Source organism: Heptranchias perlo, chromosome 4, assembly GCF_035084215.1.
Source record: "Heptranchias perlo isolate sHepPer1 chromosome 4, sHepPer1.hap1, whole genome shotgun sequence".
NCBI lineage: Eukaryota > Metazoa > Chordata > Chondrichthyes > Hexanchiformes > Hexanchidae > Heptranchias > Heptranchias perlo.
Genome location: NC_090328.1, coordinates 78,026,653 through 78,038,775, shown reverse-complemented (window position 1 = coordinate 78,038,775; position 12,123 = coordinate 78,026,653). Strand labels below are relative to the sequence as shown.

The 12,123-nt window shown below is 41.1% G+C and overlaps 1 protein-coding gene across 2 annotated transcripts in view; it reads left to right on the top strand.

Annotated features, from left to right (window-relative positions):
• fancc (FA complementation group C) overlaps window positions 1–12,123 on the top strand; it is a 241,255-nt gene that overhangs the window by 190,360 nt on the left and 38,772 nt on the right. For both annotated transcript variants that reach the window (XM_067983192.1, XM_067983193.1), the window contains one exon: window positions 9,103–9,202. In XM_067983192.1, coding sequence (XP_067839293.1) covers window positions 9,103–9,202 — 100 coding nt within the window. The remainder of the gene's footprint in view (window positions 1–9,102; window positions 9,203–12,123) is intronic.

Below are 12,123 nucleotides of genomic sequence, written 5' to 3'. Positions count from 1 at the left end.
AGAACTGTGCACAGTACTTCAGGTGTGGTATAACCAAGGTTCTGTACAAGTTTAACATAACTTCTCTGTTTTTCAATTCTATCCCTCTAGAAATGAACCCTAGTGCTTGGTTTGCTTTTTTTATGGCCTTATTAACCTGTGTCGCTACTTTAGTGATTTGTGTATCTGTACCCCGAGATCCCTTTGTTCCTCTACCCCATTTAGACTTATTATCCAAGGAGTATGTGGCCTCCTTATTCTTCCTACCAAAATGCATCACGTCACACTTACCTGTATTGAAATTCATTTGCCAATTACATGCCTGTTCTGTAAGTTTAATAATGTTGTCTTGCATTTTGGTGCATTTTTCCTTTGTATTAACTATACCCTGCAATTTGGTGTCATGCGCAAATTTTGAAATTGTACTTCCGATTCCCGTTAATGTAAATTGTGAACAGTAGTGGTCCTAGCTCCGATCCCTGTGGAACAGCACTTCCCACCTTTTGCCAGCCTGAGTAGCTACCTGTAACTTCTACTCTGTTTTCTGTTTTGTAGCCAGCTTGCTATCCATTCTGCTCCCTGTCCCCTGACTCCACATGCTCTGACCTTAGTCATGAGTCTACAATGTGGTACCTTATTGAAGACCTTTTGAAAGTCCAAATATATTACATCTACTGCATTACCCTTGTCTACTCTTTTTTTGATACTTCTTCAAAGAATTCAATAAGGTTGGTCAAGCATGACTTTCAGTTCTGAAATCCATGCTGACTATTCTTTATATTTTTGTTTTCTAGATGTTTTTCTATTACATCTTTGAGTAAAGATTCCATTATCTTTCCTACCACTCACATTAAGCTAATTGGTCTATAGTTCCCTGGACTAATTCTATCTCCCTTTTTAAATATAGGAATAACATTAACTGTCTGTCAGTCCTCTGGCACTGTTCATTTTTCTAATGCTTTTATATTCCTGTAATAGTGCCTCTGCTATCTCTTCCCTAACTTCTTTTAATATGCGTGGGTGAATCCATCTGGACCAACGGTTTTATCCTCTCTAAGTTTGATTAGTTTCAGTTATCTTCTCCCTTTCTATCTTAAATGTCTTTATATCTTTTTTGATCTCTTCTTCTAATGTCATGCCCACCTTGATCGTCTCCCTGGTAAATACTGAGGCAAAGTAACTCTTCAATATTTCTGCCACTTCGTTGTCATTACTTGAGAGTTTATCTAGTGTATCCCTAAGTGGCCCTATCCCTATCCTGATTTTTCTTTTGTTATTTATGTGTCTGTAGAATACTTTACTATTTCTTTTTATATTCTTTGATAATTTAATTTCGTAGTTCCTCTTCACTTTCCTAATTTTTTTTGATGTGGAGATGCCGGTGATGGACTGGGGTTGATAAATGTAAGGAATCTTACAACACCAGGTTATAGTCCAACTGTTTTATTTGAAAATCACAAGCTTTCGGAGGCTTTCTCCTTCGTCAGGTGAGCAAGTGTAGGATTCCATGAAAGGTTGCCGCATTTATATTCAGAGAACAATACCTGGTGATTACAGATAATCTTTCCAACTGCCCGTTGTCAAGGCACTCAAAGTGTTTAGACAGAGTGTTGTTACCTACAGGACCTCCGAATACACAAACGGCCAGAACAAAAAAGACAGAGAGAGAGAGAGAGAGAGAAACATCCGAAAGGAAGAGAAAGACAGAGAATGACCCGTTGTGTTAAAAACAGATAACTTTTTTTCGCTGGTGGGGTTACGTGTAGTGTGACATGAACCCAAGATCCCGGTTGAGGCAGTCCTCATGGGTGCGGAACTTGGCTATCAATTTCTGTTTGACGATTTTGCGTTGTCGTGTGTCTCGAAGGCCGCCTTGGAGAACGCTTACCCGAAGATCAGTGGCTGAATGTCCCTGACTGCTGAAGTGTTCCCCGACTGGGAGGGAACCCTCCTGTCTGGCGACTGTTGCGCAGTGTCCGTTCATCCGTTGTCGCAGTGTCTGCATGGTCTCGCCAATGTACCATGCTCCGGGGCATCCTTTCCTGCAATGTATGAGGTAGACAACGTTGGCCGAGTCACAGGAGTATGAACCACGTGCCTGGTGGGTGGTGTCCTCTCGTGTAATGGTGGTGTCTGTGTCGATGATCTGGCATGTCTTGCAGAGGTTGCCGTGGCAGGGTTGTGTGGTGTCGTGGACGCTGTTCTCCTGAAAGCTGGGTAATTTGCTGCGAACGATGGTCTGTTTGAGGTTGGGTGGCTGTTTGAAGGCAAGTAGTGGAGGTGTGGGGTTGGCCATAGCGAGGTGTTCGTCGTCATCGATGACATGTTGAAGGCTGCGGAGAACTTGGCGTAGTTTCTCCGCTCCGGGGAAGTACTGGACGACGAGGGGTACTCTGTTGGTTGCGTCCCGTGTTAGTCTTTTGAGGAGGTCTATGCGATTTTTCGCTGTGGCCCGTCGGAACTGTCGATCGACGAGTCGAGCGTCATATCCCGTTCTTACGAGGGTGTCTTTCAGCCACTGATCTTCGGGTAAGCGTTCTCCAAGGCGGCCTTCGAGACACACGACAACGCAAAATCGTCGAACAGAAATTGATAGCCAAGTTCCGCACCCATGAGGACGGCCTCAACCGGGATCTTGGGTTCATGTCACGCTACACGTAACCCCACCAGCGAAAAAAAGTTATCTGTTTTTAACACAACGGGTCATTCTCTGTCTTTCTCTTCCTTTCGGATGTTTCTCTCTCTCTCTTTGTCTGTCTTTTTTGTTCTGACCGTTTGTGTATTCGGAGGTCCTGTAGGTAACAACACTCTGTCTGAACACTTTGATTGCCTTGACAACGGGCAGTTAGAAAGATTATCTGTAATCACCAGGTATTGTTCTCTGAATATAAATGCGGCAACCTTCCATGGAATCCTACACTTGCTCACCTGACGAAGGAGAAAGCCTCTGAAAGCTTGTGATTTTCAAATAAAACAGTTGGACTATAACCTGGTGTTGTAAGATTCCTTACACTAATTTTTTTTGACATCTTTCATAACCTCTTCGTATTCCCTTTTGTCATCTTCTCCTTTATTGTCTATATACTTAGAGTATGCCTTTTTCTTTCATTTCAATTTTACCCGTATCTCTATTCATCCATGGTGTTTCATTATTGGATAGTATGTTCTTATTTTTTTTAGAGGAATATATTTCTCCGGAACTCCATTGATCACCCATTGCGTTTCTATCTCTTCGTCAGTTTTCTTTTTCCAGTCTACCGTCCCTAGTTCCATTCTCATCCATAAAATTAGCTTTTTTCTAATCTATTACTTTGGTCTTTGTCTGTCTTATATCTTTCGCAATCATTATTTTAAACCGTATTATGAGTGCTATTTCCTGGATGTTCCCCTACGCTTACTTCTCTTATCTGCTCTGGTTCATTTCCCATGACTAAATCCAGCAGTGATTCCTCTCTTGTTGGGCTTCTCACATACTGGGTAAGAAAGGAGTCCTGTACACACTGTAAAAAATCCATTCCCTTTTCCCCTTTCCCTACCTCTTGCCAGTTTATTTGGGGGTAGTTGAAATCTCCCATGATTATTATTCAATGTTTTTTACTCATTTCATAGATTTGTCTACATATTTCTTCCTCCACTTCCCTTCCACTATTAGGTGATCTGTAGAATATACCTATTAATGTGATTGATCCCTTCTTATCCTTTGTCTCAATCCATATGGATTCTGTTTCTATCTTAATATTAGTTATGTTCCTTTTTTCCTATTGCCATTATGTTGTCTCTAATTAGTACAGCTGCCCCCCCACTTTTCCTTCCTTATCCATTTTAAATACATTATATCCTGCAATATTTAACTGCCAGTCCTGTTCTTTATGTAGCCATGTTTCAGTTATCCCTACTACGTCTGGCTCCTCGCTATGAATTATTGTCTCCAGTTCCCCTGTTTTGTTTCAGATGCTGTGCACATTGCTGTACAGGCAATTTAATTTGTTTCTAATAATTGTTCCCCTCACTTTAATTTTAAGTCATTTTGTACTTAAGTTCTATAACTGTATTTGTTCCCTGACTGTTTATGTTACCCTTATTCCTTACCTTGGTCTGCTCTTTACTCTCATCTCCTATTTCTTTTATCTTCCGACTTATGTTATTTGCAGCAGATCCCTCCTCCCCCCCCCGTCTTACTAGTTCAAAGTCCTATCCACCGCCCTATTTATCCTTTCCGCTAGGACTCTGGTCCCATTCCGGTTCAGGTGGAGCCTGTCCCAGCCGTACAGCTCTTTCCTGTCCTAGTACTGGTGCCAGTGTCCCATGAAATGGAACCCCTCATTCCCACACCAGTTTTTCAAACACGCATTCTCCTTCCTGATCTGTCTATCCCGTGGCTCGGGTAATAATCCTGAGATTAGCACCTAACTTCTGATATTAGCAGAACCTCCTCCCTTTTCTTCCCTATGTCATTGGTCCTAACATGGACCATGACAACTGGATAATAAAAACACAACAATTTATGCTAGAACACAAGGCAATAAAATTCTACATCTACAATGTTAAAGAAAAGTTGGGACTCGTGAAATTAATGGTAAATTAGTTAGCTAGTGTGGACATTAGTTTGGCAATAGAAACGGAAGGAAATGTTAAATGGTCAAAGCTTTGTCTGGGGTCAGTGACCAGTGGAGTTCTACAGAAGTGTGTCTGTTTTATGTACCTTGCTGTTCTCATTGATAAATAGTCTAATAGGTGGTACTACTGCTGATATTCTAAATTTGCTAATGACCACCAAGCTAAGTGATGAGTGTAAGAAAGATTGCTAATATTCAAAGGAACTAGGACAAATTAAGTTGCTTGAGTAAGGAATGATAGATGGATATTAATGTTAATAAATGTAAGGTAAGATATACCGATGTAGGAAACGTGAAATGGATACACAATGGTAGCAAGGAGAGAAAAATAAAAAGATTTGGAAATGATTGATTATTCTTAGAATCATAGAAGGTTATACAACAGAAACAGGCTATTTAGCCCATCAGGTCTGTTTCTGTCTTTTTCTCCTGTTGAGCCATCTAGTTAAATCCCACGCTCGTGCTCACTCCTATGTCCTGCAACTATCTAATTCACTTTTAAAATCATTTATATTTTATGTTTCAACAGTAGTTTGTGACAGAGAATTCCACATTCTAAACACTCTGTTAAAAAAAAATTCTAATCTCCTGTTTAATTCTTTCTGTGACTATCTTACATTTATGCCCTTTTGTTACCATCTCGCTAACAATCTAATACTATTTACTACTTCATAATCTTGAAGACCTCTAACAGGTCACCCCTTTAGCTTCTCAGCACTAGTGGGAAAAAAAATCCTAACTTCTCAAGTCTCTTTTCATAACCCCCACCCTGGTAATATCCTAGTGAATTTATGCTGCACCTTTTCCATTGCTTTTGTATTCTTCCCAAAACTGCATACACTGCTCCAACTGTGGGTAAGATCTTATACAAATTCAGCATCCCTTCCTTACTTTTGTATTTTATGCATCTGAATACAAAATCAAGAATTCCATTTGCCTTTTTATGCGTTATTTTCTACTTGAGCTTACCACCTTTAATTACCTGTATGTCTGCGTGCCAAGGTCTCTCTGCTGCATTCAACATTTAAGGTGCATTTCTTATCCCTATTCTTCCAAATTGCACTACTTCACAGTTTTCTACATTGAACTACATCTGCCACCTTTATATACATACTGCCTTCCCGCAGTCTTCTACAATCTTTGTTGCAATTTGCTATACCCCCCATTGAAAGTTCCCTGTCGATGTGAAACTGTTTTCCAGACTAATCAAGCCCTGAGGTACATCTTCGGGGCATTCCACGTGATATCAAGAAACGGCTGCAGTGTGTACCATCCACAGGATGCACTGCACCAACTCAGCAAAGCTTCTTCGACAGCACCTCCCAAACCCCGTGACCTCTACCACCTAGAAGGACAAGAACAGCAGGTACATGGGAACAACACCACCTACACGTTCCCCTCCAAGTCACACACCATCCCGACTTGGAAATATATCGCCGTTCCTTCATCGTCGCTGGGTCAAAATCCTGGAACTCCCTTCCTAACAGCACTGTGGGAGTACCTTCACCACATGGACTGCAGCGGTTCAAGAAGGCGGCTCACCACCACCTTATCAAGGGCAATTAGGGATGGGCAATAAATGCCAGCCTCGCCAGTGACGCCTACATCCCATGAACGAATAAAAAAAAATCTTCAAAATTTATGTTCTGTCAAGGGATATTTCCCAGCAGCAGACATTCAGAACACCTGACTTTATAGTCCTCCATCACATGACTTTTCTATATGTTTAGCATGTCCCAGACTTGGCATGCAGGTTCATTAAAGGGGAATCTTGTAATCCCAGCTTGATTTGTCCTCGCAGAGGGACCTTGCTTGCCAGATTATTGAAGTGTTCCTCTATCCACAGATCAGGCAGAGAAACAAACGTGAGTAGGGACTGTTTACAAGATTGCCTCTTTAATGATGAATCACATAATCAGAGAAAAGATGTGTATATTGCAGCCTGGAGTTCCTCTGCATTCAGTGGTACCAGCGAAACCAATCTCTCTAGGTGAATCAGTATCTTAAAAGGCAGCAGTGCCACCTTGTTTGTTATAATGTGCTGCCACCAAAGTCAGAGTTACCATCCAGAGCAGGGTGGTACAGTAAAACTGAGCATAACATATAATTTCAAGGGCGACATTATCTGTAAACTCAGTGTGATTTTTGTAAAGAAAGAGTTTTCCATGGCTGGCATCATTAGCACTAGTTTGATCCAATTTGAAGCTAGTGCTCCTGAGATTGCTTGAGAAATAATTCCTTATCTGCTACTAGAAAATTAAATAAAATATGGGTTACCCTAATTTAAAAAGTTTTTAATGTTTTATTTTTAATTAGTTTTGCTTGTTTTAAGAAAAATACTTTGGTGCACTTCCCTAATGTTATAGGCCTTGTGAGACCCCTGGGTTGGTTTGTTTGTTTGTTTGCATGTTCTGCCATTATGGGAGAGGATGTTAAAGAACAGAAAGGGACAGGTTGGCAGTGGGGGCCAAAGTTTTGCTTTTGGTGCTTTGATCTAACTTGTTAGTAGAAAAGAGGGATCTGATAGCCATTCTACAGATCTATCCTATGGCAGCACATGAATAGGTTAGGTTGTGAAGTTTTACTATGTTTACTGCATTTTACTTTGTAAAAGGTATTTCATACTTCATGTTTCAATATAAAATAACTGAATAATAAAATAACTATTGAGATGATCATAATTGGCTGCACAGTATGTGGCTTGTCCTGAAAACCAAACAAATAAGTATTTCCAGCATTTTCTGTTTTTATTTCAGATTTCCAGCATCTGCAGTATTTTGCTTTTGAAATAGCCATTTCATTTGTGTTAAGGATTGTATTTTTACTGGTATTACAATGTGTTTTGCACAAAATCTGCGCCAATTTTTTTTTGGGTGTGGGGCGGTGGGGGTGGGAGTGTGGGGGGGCGGGGAGGTGGTTGGAATGACAAGAAGGGATATTTGGAGCATGAAAGGTAGTAGTGTGACAGATGTCTCACTGTGTACAGAAAGAACCTGAGAAGCAAATCTCAACCTGCAATACAAAATAATTCTTCCACTTTTAAAAAAAAACTTCAATTGGAGTGGATATGATATTCTGTAGCAGTGATAATGAACAAAAATGAGTTGTTTAGTGCTGGCCAAAATTAGCCATGCTTTTATTGATTTCAGTGTATTAGTATAATCTTTGCACTAAGTGTGCCAAGAATTTGCATATACCAGAAATTTATCTCCTTCCTTTGCCACGTATAGCTATGCTTGCAAGGCATTCTAGCACTAAAACTGCCATCTAGTGCCCTACAACAAAGATTAATGTTCACTTCTAATGCCAGTAAGTTGGAATCAATACAGTTTCCACTTTATCTCATCTCATATTGAGCTTTGTAATGGGTCCTTTCTGGAAATAATAGTTTGGTTTTGAATTATGTACTTTTGTGCAGTAACACTGTCTCTTACTTGGCTTTATTTTGTTGCCAAACAAATCATCTTTGTGCAACAAGTTTTACAAAAATAAAATGCCAATTTAAGAGAACAAGTATTTGCTGCTCCCCATGCCTTTGAAGTGCACCAAGACAAGGCTATCATTGCCACTTTATAAACAAAGTACTGCCACTTGTGTGGGTGTTTTTTTTTAAATGGTTCATGAGAGATTAGAAGGCAGATTTATTCACACCAGCACAAAGGAAAATATTAAATAGGATCTGTTGTGTTGCAGTGTAAGCTTTATATTGCTAATCTTTTGAAAATGATGATGGGGAGGAGGTGTTGATTTCACTGTGATTTTTTTCACAACAGTACGTACTTTGTTTGGCCTTAGCAAAAGAAATGAGGGTATTCTGAAAGGCCCATCATTTTTCTTTGGATAGTGTATTCTCTATTGTGTATTCTCATGCCTATAATAGAAAGATGAAAGGTCCAACCAAATTGTCACAAAAAAAGATAAAGATAGAACAGATGTTGGGATAAGTAAGATTCTAAATTGCACATTATGCTTAGCCATGATGTACTGGGCACTGCATGGTTTAATAGGAACAATACTAGTTTCCATTTGCACAGCTGTTTGCTGCTTTCACATAATGTAATACAAAGAAGCAGAATGCACTTGTCATGCTAAATAGTCTGCATTTAGTTAAATTGGTTAGAAAAACATGCAGAATGTGCTCATTTTGCCAAATTTAAATTAATTTTTATTTGAAACTTAGCAAACATTGTAAATTCAGTCTCTTGATATTTTAAAGCTTGCACCAAGAGCTGCACATGAACTGTCTGTGACCTAATTTCTCTTTGGGATTAAAGAAAGGCGGGCATTGAGAAGATTCCTTGTCTTCAGATGTAAGCAGCTGAATTTAAAGAGCAGGCAGCTGTATGATTTACGGCAAAATATTATTACCCCTGCCTTTCTGTGAAGCACGACCAGATAGCTCTGGATACAAACAGGTTTATTGTTTTGCATGAATGCACTGTTAAACTCTGGATGACTGGCATTAATGTGTGCTAATTGTGCCATTTTTGTCTCTTTAAATCGTAAGGGCCATTCTACTAGAGACTGATGGGCATCCTAAAATTATTACCATTATACAAGCATTTACACGGTGCTTTGTTCAAGCTCTGCAGCAGGTGCAGACTCAGGTTAGTTCTTCAATTTCTAAATGAAAAGAGTTGTATGTTTTTAAAAGCAAATCATAAATTGAGTTATAGATGGCACTTTAGGAGTCTTCATGGTCTCTGATACTTCAGCCCAGTGGTCATTATTCATGTGTGAGCCTTGATGGTGAGTAATGATAGGTTATTCAACTACAAGGGCATTGCAGTCAAGCCCAATCCTCTCCTCCATTGTATGCTTCCATTAGAGGTCTCTGGATAGTGAAAAATAATTTTTTCGAATTTATTTTCTGCTTCCCGAACACTGAGGCCAATTGTTTCCACCTCCACCCTGATACGGATTGTACCTGGCACATTTCTGGTCAGCTAGTTGCTGGCTAAACTGTTGATATAATTTAGTGTCAGAGCAATGTCCTTGATCATATATGGATTTAACAACAACTTGCATTTTTTTTATTTATGTGGGCGTCACTGGCAAGGCAGTCATTTATTGTCCATCCCTAGTTGCCCATAGAAGGTGGTGGTGGGCCGCCTTCTTGAACTGCTGCAGTCCATGTGGAGAAGGTGAGCGGTTTGATACAACCGAGTGGCTTCCTAGGTCACTTCATAGGGTAATTAAGAGTCAACCATGTTGGCGTGGGACTTGAGTCACATATAGGCCAGACTGGGTAAGGACAGTAGGTTTTCTTCCCTAAAGAACATTAGCGAACTAGTTTTTTTTACTACAATCCAACAGCCTCATGGTCATTCTTTTACTGATACCTGCTTTTTAATTCCATATTTATATAGCATCTTTATAATAGAGAAACATCCCAAGGCACTTCATAGAGGTGTAAGGGAAAAAAATGAATGCAAAGCAAAAGGAGGAGATATTAAGAGGGGTGACTAAAGGAGGGTCTTAAAGGAGGAGAGAGAGACAGGTGGAGATGCAGAGAGGTTTAGGGAGGGATATCCAAAGAGTATGGCCTACCTGGCTGAAGGCACGGCCGTCAACGGTGGAGGGTGGTCAGAAAACCAGTGTGTTGTTGGGAGGTCATCATACTGGAAAAGGTTACAGAGATAGCGAAGGGCAAGACCATAAACACAAGGATGAGAATTTTAAATTTGAGCCATTGGGTGACAGGGAGCCAATGTAGGCCAGTGAGGACAGAAGTGATGGGTGACTGGTATTTGATCCGGGATAGGATATAACTAGGAGAGTTTTGGATGAGCTGAGGTTTATGCAAGGTGGAGGATGGGAGGCCGGCCAGGAGAGCATTGGAATTGTTGAGTATGGAAATGAAGAGACGTGGTTATGGGTTTCAGCGGCAGATGGGCTACAGTAAGGGCAGAGTGGGCAAAGTTAGAGAGGTGGAAGTAGTTGGTCTTAATGATGGAGAGAATATGGGATTGGAAGCTCAGCTCAGGCTAAGGTTGTGCAGAGTCTGATTCAGCCTGGGATAGTGGCTGGGGAGGGAGATGGAGTTGGTATTGAGGGTATGGAGTTGGTGGTGGGGTCCGATGGCAAAGGCTTTGGCCCTCCCAATATTTAGCTGGAAAAATTATGGCTTATCCAAGACTGGATGTCAGGCAAGCAGTCTGACAACACAGACAGTGGAGGGGTCAAGAGTGGTGGTGGAGAAGTAAAGCTGGGTGTCATCAATGTACATGTGGAAGCAGACGCCATGTGTGAGAATGATTTTCCTTCTCTTTTCTCTCTTTCTGCCTTGCTTTCTCTCTCCTCTCTCTCTCCTCCTCTTCCCCCTCTCTTCCAGTTCTTCCCCTCCCCTCGGGCGCTCGCCCCTCTTTCTTTGCCCCCCTCCCCCACTTCATTCTATAGAAAACCAAGCCAAAAGAAGGTAGTCACTCCATCCCAACAAGGCGTAAAATAGTGGTGTGCTGATACAGTGCTCATTGTATGCCCCTAATGTAGCCTCCCCCACAGTAGCATTCCTCTTCTCTCCACACATTGTAAGGACAGTGATTTATAGGAGGTGCTCTCAACTGCACCCTTTACCCTCAACTGGACAGACTTCAGGCAATGTGGTGAACTGATTGTCCCCAAGTTTCTGCTTCAGCTCATTCATCCCTTGCACCCACCTCATATAACTGCATGTCCATTTGGCCATCCATCAAATGGGGGTTGGGTGAAGTAGCACACTGTCACTTGCTCACCTGTGCAGCTTTGGCCTTGTGCAGGCTGCAAGTCTAATGGGGGATGTTGAAAATCTGGGTAGCAGCTCAAAATTATATTGAAGTACACACTTAAAGGTAAGCGGCTGCATGTAAGGACAAATATTTGTTTCAACCTCTATGAAGATTCCAAACAAATCTTAGATATTTAACCAAGGCTTGGGGGGTGGGGGAACATATGGCAGACATAAAAGAAATGAAAGGATGCCCAATGTGGAGGCATAAAATGGATTCTATGAGCAAGTGACTGAGTGCTATTGCACCCAATCCCCATTTAATGGATGGTCAAATGGACATGCAGCTGTACAAAGTGGGAACAATGAAAGTTGCCCTATTTGGCACTATGGAGCATCTTCCCCAGAAGACATCAGTAGACCATTCCTGGCAGCAGATATACACTACCTGCAGGATCTGGGAACAGATGCATAAGACCCACGACACACTTAAAAGAATCTGGCAAAGAATGACTACCCAACAGTACTATTTGTCTCAGATGGTCCAAGATTGCATGCGACAAGTGTTGTCTATCAACCTTTTTCACACTAATTGCTAACCCATGCCAAACCCTCGTTGCATCTCATGAATACATATAGTAGAGCGCACCAACGAGATGAAACATACAACTGAAAACCTAGCTGTGTGCAAACTGGCTGCTGTGTTTCCCTATATTACAACAGTGAATACACTTCAAAAGTACTTCCTCTAGCTGCAAAGCGCTTTGGGACATTCTGAGGTGGTGAAAAGCGCTATATAACTGCAGGTGCGATTGTTCTTTC